At 42.1% G+C, this 19,890-nt stretch overlaps 2 protein-coding genes across 2 annotated transcripts in view; one reads left to right on the top strand and one right to left on the bottom strand.

Moving 5' to 3' along the window:
- Lyrm1 (LYR motif containing 1) overlaps positions 1-8,236 on the top strand; it is a 105,392-nt gene extending 97,156 nt beyond the window's left edge. The window contains exon 4 of the transcript XR_007830619.1: positions 8,208-8,236. The gene's annotated coding sequence lies outside the window, so the exon portion shown is untranslated. The remainder of the gene's footprint in view (positions 1-8,207) is intronic.
- Dnah3 (dynein axonemal heavy chain 3) overlaps positions 1-19,890 on the bottom strand; it is a 170,208-nt gene that overhangs the window by 71,068 nt on the left and 79,250 nt on the right. Inside the window, 5 exon segments of the mRNA XM_051145144.1 lie at positions 4,899-5,144; positions 10,686-10,815; positions 12,974-13,079; positions 15,916-16,016; positions 17,643-17,884. Of these exon segments, the coding sequence (XP_051001101.1) occupies positions 4,899-5,144; positions 10,686-10,815; positions 12,974-13,079; positions 15,916-16,016; positions 17,643-17,884 (825 nt within the window).

The raw sequence follows: 19,890 nt of genomic DNA on the forward strand, positions 1-19,890 counted from the left end.
ACATTTTGCTAAATTAGAATAAGGATAAATCTAATATAAAATAAATAATAAAAGTATAGCAGAAAACAGTAAAATTGGCAACAGAAAATTATTTGAAAAAAATCCGCATAACCCAAAGCAGTTAATCTTTGAGAAGATTAATAGAATTGATATACTCTTTAGCCAACATTACAAAGAAAAAAACTAAAGACAGATTATTAGTATTGGTAATGAGAGATAAATCATTGTTACTAATGCCATGCAGGTTAAAAGGATAATGAAGGGACACAATAAACAAGGGTACCTTATAAATCTGATGCTTTAAATAAGATAGATTTACTTACTTGAGAGATATTTTCTCAAAATTAACATAAAAAGAAATATATAATTTGCATACTCCCTTATTCATTACAGAACCCAAATCCACAGTTAATACCTCCATAACCAAAGTCAAACAAACAAAATACAACAAAAGTATCGGTCTAGGACGGGTCATTGGTGAACTCTACCAAAAATTTTAGAAATGATGCCAAGTGTTCATCATCCTTCAAGTGTCATCTTTCTAGAAAACACACTTCATTCTAAGAGGTCAGAATCATCCAAATGACAAGACCAGAGCTCCTACAAAGGAGAAGTATTTCCCATATGTACACATGCTAAGGCCTCAACAAAACATTAGCAAATTGACAAAGTGGGATTGACTACAGGTATGTAAAGCAGCTCAACATTTGGAAAATTTCTGTAACCCATGTTGTTACCATGGAAAGAAGACCATAAGCATCCACATCCACTATGCTGGCTAGTTTTTATGTCAACTTGACACAAACTAGAGCCAACTGAGAGGAAAGAACACCAATTGAGAAAATACTCCATAAGACTGGGCTATAGGCAAGCCTGTGGGGCATTTTCATAATTAGTGATTGATGATGGAGGTCCCATGCCATTGTATATAGGAGCAAAGATGGTCCTGGGTTCTATAAGAAAGCATGCTGAGCAAGCCATGAGGAGCAAGCCAGTAAACAGCACTCTTCCATGGCCTCTGCATCAGCTCCAGGTTCCTGCCTTGCTCTAGTCCCTGCCCTAAAATGCTTTTGATGATAAACTCTTATATGGAAGTGTGAGTGAAATAAACCCTTTCCCTTCAATTGCTTTTGGTTACAAAGCTTCATCACAGCAGTAGGAAGTCACTGAGACAGTGCCTGGAGAGTGGGATATTGCTGTGACAGACCTGGCCATGTGTTGTTTTGCGGAGGATTGTGGAAGGTCTCTGGAACTTTGGGCTAGAAAAGCTATGGACTATTGAGAGCTCTGTGGGCTGTTCCATTGATGCTTAAAAGGTAAGGATGCTGATGGGAATGCAGATGGTGGGAGGCTTAGCTTATGAAGTTCATAGCGAAGCTTAAAACCTCTCTCAGAGTCATTGCTATTTTGGATAAACAATCTGTGGTGTCTGGTCAGCTAGGGCTGAAAAATCAGCTCTGATTAACAAGAGACCAGCACCACTGAGGTGAAACTTTTGCTTTGTTGGTGAAATTAATGCTAGGTAGCTAGAGAGGAAGAGACTGGCACCACTGAGTTGAAATCTTCTGGGAAATGTTTGCTCAGGGTCAATGTATTCTAGAGGTTGCCTAGGTTGTGTCTTGTCCTGGCGGCCAAACATGGTAGTGTGTTAAGAGTCTCCCAGGGAATATTCATTTTGACATAAAAGGGTCATTTGTAATTTGAGACTTGGGACCATGAAGAGGATCCAGACGAGGCTATTGGTGAAAGTGTAGCCCAGTTGTAATAAAACTCCAGAAATCTGGAGATGCCAGTACCATGGGAAGACGTCTAAGGATAGCAGCAACCATAGAGTAGAGCTGGTGCAAACCTAGAAGATGAGCTGTGTGGTCTGCAAAGTGGAGTCAGAGAAGTGGTCTAGCTGTTCTGGAGGATCCCAGAGCTCTTGAGAGTGAATCCCAGACATTGGGTATGGGGTTATTTACACTGAGGGAATTTGGTTTTGCTTTGTTCAGACTGTGATTTTGCCCTGGTTCTTCTCTCATAAACAAAATAATTTATTTTTGATTTTAATGGAGCCCAAGAAACTTTAAACGTTTAAAGATATTTTGGGGTGTTATTGAGACTTTGGATTTTAAAAGAGTTTGTATTTTTTTAAATTTTAAATTTTAATTTACTATAATCTATTCAGATTACATCCCAAATGTTATCCCCTCAATTGTATCTTCCTGTACCCTCTCTCCCTCCCTCTTCTGCCTTATTTCTCTCCTCTAGACCTCTGACAGAAGGGGACCTTCTCCCCCTGCCATGTGACCACAGCCTATCAGGTCTCATCCAGATAGCTTGCTTCCCTTTCCACTGTGTGCCCACTGGGACTCCCCACCAAGGGGAAGTGATCAAATGGGAGGCACCAGAGTTCATGTCAGAGGCAGCTGACGCTAGGTTTACTACATGCACTGTCATTTGTTGATGCAATAGTTTGTGCAGCCCCCCCTGAGTCCAGATCCCCTGGCCTTGATGGTCTTCTTGTGGGTATTCTGAACCCTCTAGGTCCTTCCATCCCACCAGTCTTCTATACCAAGGAGTTTGGATTTTTAAAGAGGCTGAGCTTTAAAAATGTTTGAATTTGTAAGGCTGTGGGACTTTTTAAGTTCTAAAAATGTTTTATATTATAACGTTGATGTTAATGTGTGATCTTGGGCATGAACAAGAAAGGAAAGACTATGGCTTAACAGTGATGTGTTTGTGCATCAAGCTGACAAAGCATCAATTGTGCTGGCTAGTTTTATGTCAACTTGACACAAGCTAGAGTCATCAGAGAGGAGAGGGGCCCAATTAGGAAAATGCCTCTATAAGATTATGCTGTATGGCATTTTCTTAATTAATGATTGATGGGGGGGGTGATGGCGGAGGTGATGGGGGAGGGCTCCATACAGTGTGGCTGGTGCCACCCTTGGGTAGGTGGTTCCCGGTTGAGTAAGAAAGCAGCTGAACAAGCCATAAGAAATAGGCCAGTAAGCAGCACTCCATGGCATCTGAATCAGCTCCTGCCTCCAGGGTTTGCCTTGCTTGAGTTCCTGCCCTGACTTCCCTCAGTGGACTGTGATTCCAGATATGTAAACTACCTAAGCCCTTTCATCTCCAAGTTGATTTTGGTCATGGTTTAAATCACAGCAGCAGAAAAAAAAAAACTAAATAAGACACCCACTCATAATAAAACATCTCAGCAAATTAGGAGTAGAAGGAACATGCTCAAAATAAGCACAGGCATCACTATACTTAAAGGCAAAGACTTGCTATCTTCCTCCTAGCTTGGGGATCTTCTTTGTCAAGGATTCTAAGATGCCCTTTCATCAGCCCTGTTCCAAGTCATAATAGAAATTCTAGATAATAGAATGAGATAAAAAGATAAGAATTAGGGAGGAAGAAAATGAAGCCTTATGACATTATACAAGGATGACATGATACAAGGATGACATGGAAGAGACTCCAAAGAAAATGCCTCTGGAACTTATTAGTAATATGTCAAGGTTTTCAGGTACAAAGCTGCTTTCCTGTCTGTCAGAAATGATGATATAGGAGTTAAAATAAAAAGCATAATACTATTCACACTTTCATAAAAAGAAAGAAATCTATATATGTGGAAATGACAAAGTTATGATCAAAGAAATTAAAGTGAAAGTTAAGTCAAAGCTATGCATGTAAAAGAAGACTCAAAATCATTAAGTCACAATGCTGATAAAAATCTCAGTGTGTGTGTGTGTGTGTGTGTGTATGTATGTATGTATGTATTTTTTCTCAAATTTGTGTGTGTATATGTGGAAGTTAGAGGTCAATGTCAGGTGTCTTGCTCAATCTCTCTCCATGTTATTTTTTCAGGCAGGGTTTCTCACTGATTGAACTGGAATTGTTGTCTGTCTAGACTGAATCTACCTATCTGTCCACCTCAGTCCTGGTATCATAGGTAATGTCACCGTGTCTGACTTTTTTTAGGGGTGCAGGTGATGCAAAGCCAGGCCCCCATTCTAGCACAACACTTTACCCACAGAACCATCGTTCTAAACCAAAATCAAGTCAGTGTTAAGCAATCACCACTTTTTTTTTGTAATCACCACTTTTTAAAGTAAATGTTGACAACAAAGAATATTTGTTGCTATTTTGAGGCTAAATTGGCAAAATTGGAAATACTTTAACAATGACAAAATTAAAAGAGGCATCAATGAAGTGGTCACCAAACATGTGAGCATATAGAACAAGACTAGAAAACAGCAAGAAAAATGAAAGTGCAGAGGAAGGATGAAGGCTGCCAAGAAGAGGCTTGATACCCTATGAGCATCTACAGGGCGAGGAGGTCCCCTCAGTCACAGTCATAGGGGAGGGAGGTCCCCTCAGTCACAGTCATAGGGGAGGGAGGTCCCCTCAGTCACAGACATAGGGGAGGGAGGTCCCCTCAGTCACAGTCATAGGGGAGGGAGGTCCCCTCAGTCACAGACATAGGGGAGGGAGGTCCCCCTCAGTCACAGACATAGGGGAGGGAGGTCCCCTCACTCACAGACATAGGGGAGGGGAGTAAGGGGAAAATGGGAGGGAGGCAGGTTAAAAAAAAAAAAAAAAGAAAAACAAAAGTGGAGGTATTTCTTATTTTTACCAGGTGATGAGATGATGGATACTTTTTCACAAAAATGAAACAACAACATTCCCAAACACCTCCCAAAATAAACTATCACTGTGGTTTTATATTTAAAAAGTAATTTGAATGTTCCATAAGACCTTATTTTAGGACCGCTCATGTCTTACATGGGTGAGCTCTGAAGAACCCCTCCCCACCACCCTTAGCTTTTGATAAAAGCTTTTATGGCCCACACAGTCAGATGGGTTTGGGGCACGTTATTTAAACTCATATAACAAGACATACATACCTCTTTCTGGGAAGATGTTGTTTTTGGTGAGTTTCACACTTTTGGGCCTTGGGTAACGATCATCCACACCCATGATCAGGTTGCGGAAAAACAAATCAAATTTCTTTCTGCTCTCAGAATTGATGGTACCTGCCACAGTCCACACCAAGGAGAAGAGAAACAGCCCTTGTAGCCAGAGGAAGATCTGCTGGCTTGACAGACTTTCATATAACTCACTTTCTTCCTCCATACTGTTCCTGATTTCATCTGAAAGTGAGCGAAAGCAAAGCTTCCATCAAGAAAAGTACTCAGCATGTTAGAGATGAACTGGCTGGTTCTGCCTATGAAGGATCTGGTAAGCCAACTGATACTGGCTGAGCATCTGTCCCACACACCCGACCCTTTATCATACACATGTATTCACATACACAGTGACTACCAGCTCATGTATGTCTGTGTACAGGTTCATGTGTGTGCACATGTCTGAGGGTTAGAGGTGGAGATCAGAGGTTGATTCTGGATGTCTCTCCCTCAATTGCTCTCCACCTTCCTTTTTTTGAGACAGGGTCTCTCATTGAACCTGGAGTTTGCTGATTTGGCTAGACTAGCTGGCCAGTGGGCTCCAAGGATCCTGTGTCTCCACCTTTCAGGCACTGGAATTCTAGGCATTAGGTACCATACTTAGCTTTTACCTGGATGCTGGGGATCTGAAATCAGGTCTTTTACTTGCATGGCAAGAGCTTTATAGACTGAGTTGGCTCCCAGTCACTATGTATTCTTTTATTGTAGTAAGCATAACAAAATCTGTCATATTAACCATTTAAAGTATTTGCTTCAGTGGGTTTTAGTAACTCACATGGGCAGCCATCATTACTATTCACATCCAGCACTCCTTTATCCAGGATTGGAGCTTGGTACTACTAACAATAACTCGTCCTCCACTCCTTTCAAAACCAGTGTCCCACTTTCTACCTCCATGAGTGACTACTCTAAGCACAGTATAGAACTCAGTTATTGTGTAATTAGCTTAGTTCATTTAGCATAGTATCTTCATGCTTCACTAATTTTGTACTTGTCAATATTTCTTTACTTCTATATTTTTATTAATTATGATAGTTTTTGTTCTATCTTATACATATAGACGCATGTGTCCTATATATGCCTGGTGCCCTCAGAGGTCAGAAGAGGGTATTGAATTCCCTGTAACTGAACTTATATGTTGTTGTGAGCTGCCATGTGGGTGCTGGAAACTCAGCCTAAGTCCTCTGAGAGAGCAACAACTGCTCCTAACTGTTCACTCTTCTCTCCATGCCCAATATTCCCTTTTTAAAAAGCTGAATTTGCTCCAATCCGTGATTATACCATTCACTTATCCATTCATCTGTTGATGGATGTTTTGTCAGGAAGCAACCCAAGTGAGTATAGACATATACTGAGCAGGTTCTGGCTTTCAGTTATTTTGAATATATACATGAAAGCAAGGATATTGATCACATATGGGAAATCTTTGGCTCCTTTTCAAAGAAATCACCAAAATACTTTGACAAACTGTTCACTTTAAATTCCCAGCAAGAGTCCATAAGTCCATGAGGGTTCCAACTTCTGCATCTTCCCAGACACTTGTTATTATGTGAAAAGATACCACTGCCATTGTGGATTTGATTTTCATGTCCCCAGTGATTGGCAATGATGAGCCTTTTGTGTAATTCCTGACCATGTGCAGCTTCTTGGAGAAATGTTCATTCAAATCCTCTACCCATGTTTGTATTTTTGTGCTGAATGAACGTTCATGGTTTTTAGTAACGTTTCTTTCTATATCCTCTAAATTAATTCTTTGTATGTGTATATGTGTGTTCCTGTGGTTATGAGTGCACGTACATGTGCTGATGTTTGTGCACATATGTACACATGCATGACCATGGCCAACCATGGTTGTTCTTCTTCCAGTTTTTTTTAAACACAAGGTCTTTTATTGGTCTGGGCTCCCTGATGAGCCTTTCCAGTGCTGGGGATTACAGGCTTGTGGCCATATACCCTGTTTTTCTCCCCCAGATAATTTCTAAAGATTGAACTCTGGTCTTCTTGTTTAACATGTAGTTTTCTGACTGAGCCATTTTCCCAGTCCTTGATTCTCTTTCTTTTTTTTCTTTTCTTCCTTTTTTTGTTTTTGTTTGTTTGTTTGTTTTGAGACAGGGTTTCTCTGTGTAGCCTTGGCTGTCCTGGACTGTTTCATAGACTAGCTGGCCTAGAACTCACAGAGATTTGTCTGACTCTGCCTCCCAGAGTGTCTTTTTAATAAAAGAAAAGAGATTTATTTATTATTATGTATACAGTGCTCTGCCTGCATGTACACCTAAATGACAAAAGAGGGCATCAGATCACATTATAGATGGTTATGAGCCACCATGTGGCCCCTGGGAATTGAATTCAGGACCTCTGGAAGAGCAGACAGTGCTCGTAATTGCTGAGCCATATTTCCAGCCCATGTCCTTTTCACTTTTAAATCAGGGTTTTATCATATATCTCAAGTTTGTCTAGAATTCCATATGTAGGTCAGGCTGTCCTTTAACTCAAAGATATCTGACTGCCTCTACCTTTAAGTCCTGGTATTAAAGGCTATATCACCATGTCTGGCATCTGATATTAATTCTTTATCAGGCATATAATTTCCAAACATTTTTATTCTGTGTGGGTTGACCATTTACTGTTGGTAATACCCTTTGATGGAGACATATTTTAAATTTTAGTAATATACAGTGTGTATATTCTTTTTATCTTTGGCCCATATCTTTGATGTCACATCCAAGAATTCACTGCCAAGTTAAAAGTTTTGGCTTATGTATTTTTCTCTTAAAAATTTACAGTAGCTTTTGTTTTCTGCTTAGATCTTTCATATATTTTGAGTTGACTTTTGTTTATATTAGGTAATGATCCAACTTCATACATAGCCCTGGCTGTCTTAGAACTCATCATGTAGACCAGGCTGGTCTCAAACTCATACTGATCTGCCTACCTTTGCTTCCCAAGTGCTGAGATTAAGGGAGTGCACTTCCTGGCCTCATTTTTTTTCTTTTTTAAAATTTACTTTTAAATTGTTCGTATGTGTATGGATGAGTGTAATTATGTACACATGTGTGCAGGTGTCCAGGAAAGCCAGAGAGGGCACTGGATTCCTTGTATCTATAGTTACAAGCAGTTGTGAGCCCTTGACAAGTATATTGGGCCCTGACCTTGGGTCATCTAAATAATGATATGTCTATAATCCCAGAACTCAAAAAGATCAGACAGGATGATCATGAATTCAAAGCTAGCTCTGATCAGAGTTCTAAGTAATAGGGTGTGTGTGTGTGTGTGTGTGTGTGTGTGTGTGTGTGTGTGTGTGTGTTGTGTGTGTGTGTACTTGTACACTGATATATGTGTATACACACACACACATATCTTATTATACATATGCACATTTAACACACATATACACATATTTATACCACATCTTCCAAATCTTTAATTCAAAATACAGAACCTCAATTTAATTATGAGAAAATAACCGGCTAGTATCAAGAGGCAAGGCTGTCAAAAACAAGAAAACGTCACAGATTGGAGCAAACCATGGGAACACAACAATTAAACGCAGTGTGGCATCAACGTATCTGGCAGCCCAGCACCATTCTGACAATGATGCTTCAGTGTTAACATGGAAGAAAGGTGAAGTTAGGAGAAGAGTCTCCTTGTGTTCTTGCAAGTCTTCTGTAAATATAAAACTATTTCAAAGAAAGCAAGCGCTTACAGTTCCTCATCTGAAGGCCATGATCAGCACGGCTACCATGTTCTTGCATTTTAATGCTGATAGAACAGAGAAGTGCAGTTTTGGAGTGAGCTGCATGCACATTTGAGCCCAGGATCTACTACTTAGTAGAAATTGTTTCAGGGAGCTTTCATAGCAGCAGATTTGAGAAGGCAAAAGATGAGGTCACTTGGAGCTGGAGACACCGAGGCTCTGTCTCATGCTGGTGCTTCTTCACTTAGGAGAAACTATGCAATCAGACAGAACTTGAGAAAATATACGGCATTTGCAAAGGAGATGCAAATATATGACACTGAATGGAATTGGTTTGTTTCTAAAGAGATTTGAACTCAGGTCTTCATACTTGCACAATATGTACTTTATCCACTAAGTAATTGTGGATGAATGTCTTGAGTGGATGTAACAACTGTCAATAAAGCGCTGTTTAGCCAATCAGCTGGGCAGAAGGACAGGAAGTGGAAGGTAGAACTTCCTGGAGAGAGGGAGGAGCCAAGAATTGAGAGTTGATAGAGAAAGAGGAAGAAACTTCCAAGGATCAGATTGACAAGAGCTTGGGATATATATATGTTATCAGGTTTAGAGTAGTTTATTTTAGTTTATAAGTAGATTAGAATCAGTTTAGATTCTACCCGGCATAGTGCTTGCAGCTTTGAAGTACATGTCAGACTCTCTGCCAGTTATTGGCTTCCTTGGCCAAACTGACACAATTCATTGTAACAAGCCATCTCCCAAGTACCTAGAGTTTAATTTATGAAAATAAAACAATATTTAGAAAGTCCACACTCCACTGTTAGCTATGCTATATTTTTTATTTATATTTGTAATACTTTTGGGAAAAATATGCTGAGAAAATATGTTTAGGTACCAGAAGTCATAAAGAAGAGTCGTCTGAGTTTGATTCATCTGTTATATTGAAAACAAAGGAGCCTCCTGTAAGAGTTCTCCAAATGCACGTGTGTTTCATCATTAGCAGCAGATGTCAGTGAAGTGTGACTTATGTGACAGCAGCTATGGAGATGTGTGACTACACCTCAGAGGTACATGTATCACAGAACCATTTTCTTCTGAAGAAGTTTCCTGGCTTGGAAATTACTATGATTAGTTCTCTTCTAATGCATCTGGTGTGTTATACATTTATATATTTATAATGTAAATTTTCTGTGTGTGTGTGTGTGTGTGTGTGTGTGTGTGTGTGTGTGTGTGTGTGTACATGCATGTGTGCTTGTGCATGGAGGCCAGAGGTAAACCTTGGGTTCTGTTCTTCAGGTGCCATCCACCTTGTTTTTTGAGGTAAGGCCTTCTCATTGGCCTGGAAGTTGCTGACTTTGCTAGTCTGGCTGACCAATGAGAACCAAGGATACATCTGTCTCAACCATTTCAGTGCTGGCTGCGCACCATCACACGTGATCTCTTTATATAGTTTCTGGGGATCAAACTCAGATCTTCATGCTATTATGGTATGCATTTTTGAGTCAGCATCAACTAAGCTATATTCTCAGCCCCTATAATTTTTTTTAACAAATGAAAACTTCCTATCTATTTCTTCAAATAGATTTTTCAGAGAAACATTTGATTGCATCATCAACATCCCTGAGTGGAGGAAAGGCTCAAGAACTGTGTCCTCTGTGAGGATGAGGACCCTCAGATGGGAGAAGGAAGGAAGGGGTAAACTCTGTGCAGTAACAAAGCAACATGAAACCAAACACATGGTTCTTCCCATAAACTCCATAAACTATCTAGAATACAGAGCACTCTCACTCCTGATAAGCATTGGGTCCCACTTCCAGACGACAAGAGGAAAAGAGGGACAAAGGCAAAAGCAGGAGCCAGGACACACCCAGCCCCACGTGGACTGAGAGTCACAGGAGCCAGGACACACCCAACTCCACGTGGACCAAGAGTCACAGGATCCAGGACACACTCATCCCATGTGGACTGAGAGTCACAGGGGCCAGGACACACCCACCCTACACGAGTCAGCATCACTGAGTCACAGAGACACTTACCAAGCAGAGAGGAGTACAGCCGCATCATTGAGAAGGCTAGGTGAATGGGAGATGTTTGCACCACAAATTTGCAGTGGAGGCGATTAAAGTCCAGGCAGGGTTGGACAAGCCACATGAACATGTCCTCAACCTGAGAGGAGAAAGCTACATGAGACTGTGGAGACAGAGGATGGAGATGCTGGGGCAATTGTCGGCTACTTTCGAGTGCTGTTTCAAAATCCACATACTTTAAATTTGGTGTTTTGATCCTTTCCTGGGCTAGCCATATGATGCTCTCTCAGGATGCAAGGCTGTGGCAGTGAGTGATGGCTCCTGGACTGCCACATGAGCACCAGGGCAAGAAGCTCATCTTTCACAGTATACTGTGATGCTAATCTATAATATTTGGTACTATAGATAGACTAAATGCATATTAACATGTGTATTGAATTTGCTGAAATATAACCCCATCATATATGGAAGGGCATTTGTGTTCGTTTAATGAACAAATATTTATTGAGCATCTATGGATTGCATTGTGGCAAACAGGGCTGGGCATGAACAGTATTGATGATGGGCCCAGCACCTGCTAGGAGGACAGACAGACAAAGAGCAAAGAGCCAAATATGTTACAGGTCATTGAAAATGTTGGTACAAAAAAAAAGTGTTAAGTGGTGAATAACAGAAAGGACTTAAAATAGGCTATAAAAGGCTTCTTGGAGGAGGAAACTTAGCTTCCCTGTCCCCTGCCCAGTAGGGGAGGGGGCCAGTGGGAATTGAACACAGAGGCTGTGCATGTTGGCAAGCACTTGGTCACTGCCCAGCAAGGAAACAATGTGTTGAGACCTGAATGGCAAAGGTCTGAATTGGGCAAGATGTTTCTATGAGGAATAAAAGGCACAGATGCTTTGATGTCATGAAAGCTGGGTTTTCTCAGAATGGAAACAAGACAGGATGGCCCCAGAAAGAGACTAGGCTAAAGAAGGAGCAAACAAAGCCGCAGAGACAGGCAAGCCAGACAGCAACAGACCACAGGCTCTGATAAGGGGTCTGAGGACATAGTGGACAAAGGACGTGATAGGTATGAGGTCTTGGCAGCTTCCAGTGTGTGTGTGTGTGTGTGTGTGTGTGTGTGCGCGCGCGCGTGTGTGTGCATGCACGCACATGTGCGTGCAGCCCTGATAATGTATGTGAGCAGGTACATCTATAAATGCATGTGGTCATTCATATATATTATATGTGGATATGAATGGTGATAGACATGGGACTGTCCTATATAATCCTCCAGAATTTTCCCATTGTTGGATACAATCTAGCCCTTGACTTCTTTCACAGGGGACTTTTCTAAAGTTGTTGACTCCAGCAAAGAAGAACAAGAGGCACTGGGCATACAGGCCCTCTCTTCCAGCTTCCCTGGGCGGACAGTGTGGTCAGCTACCTACATAGTCAGAACTTTCCTACTCCTGTTATATTGATTTGTTTATTTGTATGTGTATGGTATGAGTATATATGTGCAGATATGTGTGCACATATGTGTTTGGGCATGTAGAGACTGGAAGCCAATTTGGATGTCTTCCTCAGCCAGATTCCATTTTATTGTTTAAGACAGGATCTCTCTCTGAACATGACATTCACCAGATTGGCTAGACTGGCTAGGTGGCAAGCCCCAGAAATTCTTCTTTCTCTGCCTCTCTGGCACTGAAATTATAGTTGCCCTAGCAGATACCATTTTTTTAAAACGTGGATATGAATGATTGACTCAGGTCCCTAAACTTAACAGCAAAGATTTTTTTTTTTTTTTTTTAACTAACCGAACCATCTTCCTAGCTCTCTTACTTCTCTTAGGATGGGAAGAAGGGAAAGGCAACTCCATTACTTGTTATACCCAAAAGGAAACCATTTCTAACCATCTCCCTTCTGGTAGGAGGTTTGGAGGGCAGGACACAGGGCTGTGGGGAGGCAGCACAGTAGCACATGACTCTTCTAAGGGATTGTGTCCAGAACTGTAGCTACAGATATTTCTGCTAGTTGGATGGCAGAGGAAAAAAAAAAAAAAAAGCAACGTTGAATTCACTATCAAGAACAGTGTTTGGCTCTGGTATTCTCCATGGAAGGGAAGGTGGAACAGGAAGAAGTAGACAGTACTATTTCATCTCCGCTAAGTGAAGAAAAAAAAAGGAAAAAAGTGGCAGGCAGCCTGGGAAGAGTATAATGGGCCTGGCAGGGAATGTGGAGGAGTAATGAAGGTGAAGGAGTAGGGAATTGAGGGTGTTGAGGAGAGGGATGAAAGGAGTATCCCAGAGTCTTACCAGTTCATGGTGCTCTTTGGAGAGACTGGATGGCAAAGTGTCCATGTATGAGTCCTTCAAGGGCTTCCAGCCTAGTTGGTGAGCCTCCATGTAGATCATCCCACACCTGGAGGCACAGACAATTGAGTTTGGTGTGTGCTTGTTTAAATATTAACACTGGCTGACACTGATTGGCATCAACATAGTCATGTTGTATTGTAGGCTTTGTTAGGCTTTGACAATAGCCTTCATCCAGCCTTATGACCTCTCTTACATGCCTAGGTTAACTACCCTTATCATGGAGAGAGGAGTGTCATGAATCTTAACTTTTCCTTCTTAGCCATACAGCATTCTATATGCTCATAAAGTGCACATATGTGTGCACATGCGCACGCGCACACACACACACACACACACACACACACACACACAGTTTAAGTAAAAAGTTTAAATGTTGTTCCTCAGCTGATAGTGCTATCTGAAGGAAATAGGTCATTAGAGAGAGGGTTTTTGAAGCTCATAGTCTCTGGTTCCTGCCTCGCTCTACTTCCATGACATGAACAGCCCAACCCTGCACATTTCTGTCACTGTGATATGGACTGCTCTACTATTCCTCCTCAGCCATGAAGGAGTGAAATCCTAGTAGACTGTAAGCCAAAATAATCCCTCCTCCTTCCTCCTCCTATTTTTTCAAGTTTTATTTTATTTTTAATTATATGGATGTGTGTGTGTGTGTGTGTGTGTGTGTGTGTGTGTGTGTGTGTATGCAGGAGCACAAAGAGGACAGGAGAAATTGTTGTATCCCTTGAACACAGGCAGTGTGAGCCTCCTGAAATATATAACTGAACTCAGGTCATCTGGAAGGAGAGAGAATGTTCCTCCTCTTTTTCCTCCTCTTTGTTTTAACTTTTTATTGATTCTTTGTGAGTTTTATGTCATGCACCCCAGTCCTGCTCATCTCTCCATCCCCTCATATCTGCCCTTCACCCCTGCAACCTTCCCCTACCCAATACACACACACACACACACACACACACACACACACACACACACACACACAACCTTCCCCTACCCAATACACACACACACACAAAACAAACAAACAAAACCCAAAGCTGTATTATGTCACAGTGTACCCCACAGTATATCCCTTTGTCCACACATCTTCACCTGCAAATGTTCATTACAATGAGTCTTTGGTCTGGTTCATGATCTCTAGCTTCTGTGACGCAGTCAATATTGGATCCTCACCAGGATCAATCAATATTGGATCCTCCTGTTGTTGCCTTGTGTCATAAAAATCCTGCAGCTTTGGATCAGCATGACAAGTCCTTTCATGTGCTCCAGGCTTTTGGCAGATGATATAGATTTTAGGTTAAGCCAACTCAGAGCCCTGAATCTGGGCCTGGGTGGTAGCTGAGCTGGTCAGGATGACAGCTCTCCCTTATCTGCACCAACAGGGCAAGTTCTCCAGCATTGTTCAAGCTAGGCCACCAGATGCTGCCATCAGTAGAAGGCAGGGTCAGCTCTCCTGTTCTCATGCCCTTAGGGATGGCTCACCAATACCTATGCCTCTAGAGCCAGCTCCACTAGCTTCCCAGTCAAAACGCAGGGGCCCACTCCCCCAAGTGCTGCAGCCTGTGAGGGGCTGGGACAGCTCTCCTGCTCTCACCCCTTTGGGCCTGGCTCATCTGTGCCTCTATTAACAGGGTCAACTCCACTATGTTGCAGAGGAAAGGTGCAGGGCCTGCTCTCTTGAGTGCTGCTGCTGGTGAAAGATGGGGCCTGCTTTCCAGAGAGCTGCAGCCAGTGAGGCCCTGCACAGTCCCTGGACAGCCATTTTGTCCCATGCAGCTGCCAAGACCAGGGACATTCCCATGTTCTCCAGTGGTAATATGAGCCACAGACATTGACAGTTGACTCTGGCCACTGCATAGCCATGTACTCAGACATAGTCCTCAACTGCCACTCAGTCTGGGACCTCACCATGGCCCCAGGTGGTGGGTTGGCCACTCACAACAGGCTATTCCTTTCTACCCAAAGCCTTCGGTTCCATCTTTCTTCATAATGCTCAAGATGCTCTGCTTCTCCTTGTCTCCCATCTGACTACCAATTACTTACACGTCCTGCTACAGTCTAGCTATGCAGCTGACAGGACCCTGGGTGATGGCGTCCATCTGTGCTGCATGGCATAGTGGCAGGTGGTTGCCTATGGCCTGCCTGTGCCATGCAATGGAGGACAGATCTTTGGGTGGCAGGTCTCTGTCTAGCTTCCTCCTCCCTCACTGCTCTGCATTGCATGGTGGTAGACAGGGCTCTGTGTGTCTATGTCCCACCCTCGCCGTGGGGCAGAGGACAGTTCTGTGGGCATCTTTCTTGGTCCACACAGCTTGGCATGGCAGAACACAGGTCTCTGTCTTCCTCTTTCTAAGCTGCGCTGCCTGGATTTGATTTGACTATTTGATTTGGTTTTTATGTGTCTTTGGCATAAAACATCTTTGGCCACCAAGCCAGGCATAAAGCTAGGATGAAAAGAAGACTGCCATCTGCTCTGCTCCTGATATAAGAACAACATTACCAACAAGGTGTTTCTTTGCCCATTGCCAGGGGGTAAAGCAAGTGATCTTAACCACTGAGACAACTCTCCAGTCCAGAACTATCTAAGCTATTTTCTTCTTTTTTCCTTCCTTCCTTCCTTCCTTCCTTGTCCTCTTTCCCCTCCTCTTACTCCACTTTCCCCTCTTCCTGTTTAATTTCACTTTATTTTATTTTTCTCTCATATACAATTCCTTATGTTATTTCTGTCAGGTCTTTTGGTCATAATGTTGGTACAATAACACACACACACAATGCACACACACACAATGCACACACACACACACACACACACACACACACACACACACACACACACACACCACACCACACGTATGAACACAGGCGTACCAAGCACACTGGCTCACCTGCTCACAGTGGCAGGGGAGGCCTGCTCCAGATCTGCTGGCTCAAAGATCAGACTCATCTTGGGGCTCATCTGTATGATCTCACCACTCATTAAACACAGCTGAAAGTGCAAGGGCTGATGTGGGTATGTGTACAGGGTTAGATTCTCCATTAATTAAAGAAAGCTGAAAGTGTGGGGGGAGGGGAGCAGGCTTACATTCCATCTGCAAATGAAGGGTCACAGCATAGACAAAATTGACTCAATGGATCCTACACATATATGTTAAGCACTGACTATGTGCCAGGCATCATTCTAAGTGCATAGGCTAAAGCAGGCAATCATTCCTATCCCCTTGGGGTTTACATTCTGCGCAAAGGTGGTAAGCAAAATATAGAGTGATGAAAATGCTCTGGAGAAACATAGAGCTGAAGGGCTGGGGAGTGCTGTCATGGCTGAAAGACTTGTAATTTTAGGAAAGGAAAACACAGTGAACAAAAGCTGAGCATTGTAAGTAAATTAACAACTGAGACATTCTAAGTGCTTGTGAAGTGCCCAGGTCTCTCTTTGTGTTTAACAGAGTTGTCAGCACAATTTCACATTTCACTTTCAGGCAGATTTCACTATGTTGCCCATGCTGGCTTTGAACTCACTCTAGCCCAGGCAGACCTTGAGCTGGTGAGCCTTCTGACTCAGTCTCCTGAGTAGCTGGGATTACAGGGTAGTGCCACTAGGCTCAACTTATCATAAAATTTAGCTGCTTATCTTCAGCTGGTTTTGTTTGCTCAAGTCTCTGACAAACCCCTGATTTTGAACCTCCCACATGGACTAGCCCATGGCTGGAATGACAAGAAGTACTCCATAAATCCCTTTTAGGGTGGAATAAGAGACCTCTAGAGGCCCTTGTGTTTGGCAGGCACATCCCCCTAGCATGCAGTGAAGACATACGGGCCTCAGAACAGCCACTCAGGGCAAAGCCTGCTACTCAGCAACACAGACTCAAGGAAGACCTTTAATCATGAAACAAAACCTGAGCCCTGGTCACTCCTGGGAGAAGAGCAAATGCCAGACATCTCCATGGTTCATTCAATTCTGTGCTTAAAAGATTCTTTGTGAAGCTGGGCACAGTGACACATGCCTTTGGTCCTAGCACTTGGGAGGCAGAGGCAGGTGGATCTCTGTAAATTCAAGGCCAGCCTTATCTACAAAGAGAATTCCAGGACAGCCAAGGCCACACAGAGAAACCCTGTCATGAAAAACAAAACAAAAAACTAAACCAAACAAAAACCCAAACAAACAAACAAACAGAAATCCAGATTCTCTGTGTATTCCTTGGCCCATGCCACTGTATGTGTTCCCAGAGTGATCATAGCTATGGTAGGACTGACACACTATCAGTTTATGTCATCTGTAAATAAAATGGACTCACTCCTGTGACTTAGCTTGACTTATTCATTTAGACTCTCCATTACTGTGGTTGTTTCGTACATTCTGTTTCTTTATGGTGCTGGGGACAGAACCCAGGCCCTGTGAGGCAAGTGTTTTGTTACTGAGCTACATCTCCAAGCTTTTGTACTTACACTTTTAATCTCAAGCCGCACTGACTATAAGTACAAATTGGATCATAATTAGTGAACTGATAACTATTATTTTTATGGGGAACATTTATGCTACGGCTATAAGTCCATGACTTTGTACAATTTCAATTATTCATGAAAGATTTCTAATCTACCCACAAATAGTAGCTACCTTTTTATTGTCATCCAGGACAGTGTTCATATTTTCAATCCAAACAGCATCTACTGGACCATCAAATATAATCCATTTGCGGTCATCAGTGAGGGAAGACGCTTGTTCCCGGAACGCGTTGGCTAAGACTCCATCAGTCCACTCATGACTCACTGCATCAAAGCAGCCATAGAGCTGCCCCATGGTGATGGCCTTGGGGTTGATGATCTTGAACTCCACAGCAAACTCCTCCATTTGGTTGGCTGGGTAAGAAAGTCCATTACAAAGGCTTGGGTGACACCAGACATTAGACAAAAGACCACCAGCTTGGTGAACAGGCAGTCTAAGGAGAGTCTATAAAATGATGCTCAGCCCTTATAAAGATTGGCATACTAAATAGATTAGGCCTTATGCTGTAGGTTATCAGAACTATTAATTTGTAGCCATGCTTTCTTCTGAGTCTTATTTCAAACTGGGCAAATGTCAGATTCATGACTAAAGAAACCTGCCTTGGCTGAGAAGAACTCAAACATTATAGAAAAGAATCAGCATTCCACTGGCTCTCCTAATGTGCCTGGGGTCACAGCCAGCCTCGGCTCTGGCCTGGGATGATAAAACCCTGGACAGATGAAATGATTCTGGGGAACCATTACTGTGTTTTTTCATTCAAAGAACTGCCTAATCTCGGCAATCTTCTCAATTGCTCACAACTGACATTTGTCCTAAGAAACAAACACTACTGTTATCAGGACCCAAGTGGAATATTCAGGCTGACAGAGATGGTATAGAACATATACTTAGTAACAGAAAATAATATGTTTACATGAATTTTTTAAATTTTAAAATTATTCTATTTATTTATTTTTGTTGTGGCAAAATGGTATTATACAAGACATTGCTTCAGGGTTACAGAACTTTCTCATTGTACATAATCTTTCAAGTAAAGAAAAGTTAGTGGGATGGAGAGATAGCTAAGTGGTTAAGAGCATTGGCTGATCTTCCAGAGGACCCAGGTTCAATTCCCAGGACCCACATGGCAGCTCACAACTGTAACTCCAGTTTCGGGGAATCCAACATTGTCATGCAGACATACATGCAGACAAAACACCAATACACATAAAATATAAGTAAACACATTTTTTAAAAGTTGGAGCACACAGGCCAATAGAGCCAAAGAAAATGATGTAGATGTCTTTCTTCTTAGTTTCTTTCTCTTTTAAAAGGTTCTCATTTTATATTTATTTATTTTCATTTATTCTTTCTCTCCTCTCTCCTCTCTCTCTCTCTCTCTCTCTCTCTCTCTCTCTCTCTCTCTCTCTCTCTCTCTCTCTCTCTCTCTCTCTCTCTCTCTCTCTCTCTCTGTTTGTGAATGCTTATGTGTATATTTGTGCAGGTGCCTATGGAAGCCAGAAGAGGGCATCACATCCCACAGAGTTGGAGTTACAGGAAGATTGAGAACAGCCAGACATGGGTGTTAGGAACCCAGCTGAGGTCCTCTGGGAAAGCAACAAACCTTCTAAACCTGAGACATCTCTCCAGCTCCTCTTTAGATTTATTCAAATGCCAAAGCTATCACTATACTTAAATTTGAAATGCTCATTAGTTATTAAGACAGGATCAGTCCCCAAAGCAAAATATCAAAACCTCAGGGGCAATTTATCATTAATGTTTTATTAGGGAACAGCTCTACCCAGGTGGGGCATCCCACACCTGCAATCTCAGCACTTGGGAGACTAAGGCAGGAAGGTCAAGAGTTTTAAAGTCAGCCTGGGCTGCAATAGTGATATCCTATCTCAAAATATTAAATAAAAATTTAAAATGCCAACATAATAAGGAAAAGAAAACTTTTTTTGAGACAAGGTCTCTGTATTTTACAGATCTAACTGTCCTGGCTCTCACTATTTGGATCTTTCTGGCTTTGAACTCACAGAGATCTGCCTGCCTCTGCCTCCTGAGTGCTGGGATTAAAGGCATGCATCACCATGCTTAGCAAAAAAACCATTTTAAAACGGAACCTAGGTCTTCTGGAAGAGCAACACTCTAAACCACTGAGCCATTTCTCCAGCTTCCCAACCCCAATTTTAATTCAAGTTCTTATATAAACTCATGTGCAACATAAGCGTGTTTTTCAAAAGCAAACGTATGAACAGAAGAAACCCACACTGTTAATTTAGTGGTAAACATAGCTTCCATTTGTTGAATGCGTATTATGTTCCACGTATTTACCTATGTAGTCTAGTTCTCAAAGCAACCTCATCCTAGAGCTGAG

Source organism: Acomys russatus, chromosome 5 (assembly GCF_903995435.1).
Source record: "Acomys russatus chromosome 5, mAcoRus1.1, whole genome shotgun sequence".
NCBI classification, from domain to species: Eukaryota; Metazoa; Chordata; class Mammalia; order Rodentia; family Muridae; genus Acomys; species Acomys russatus.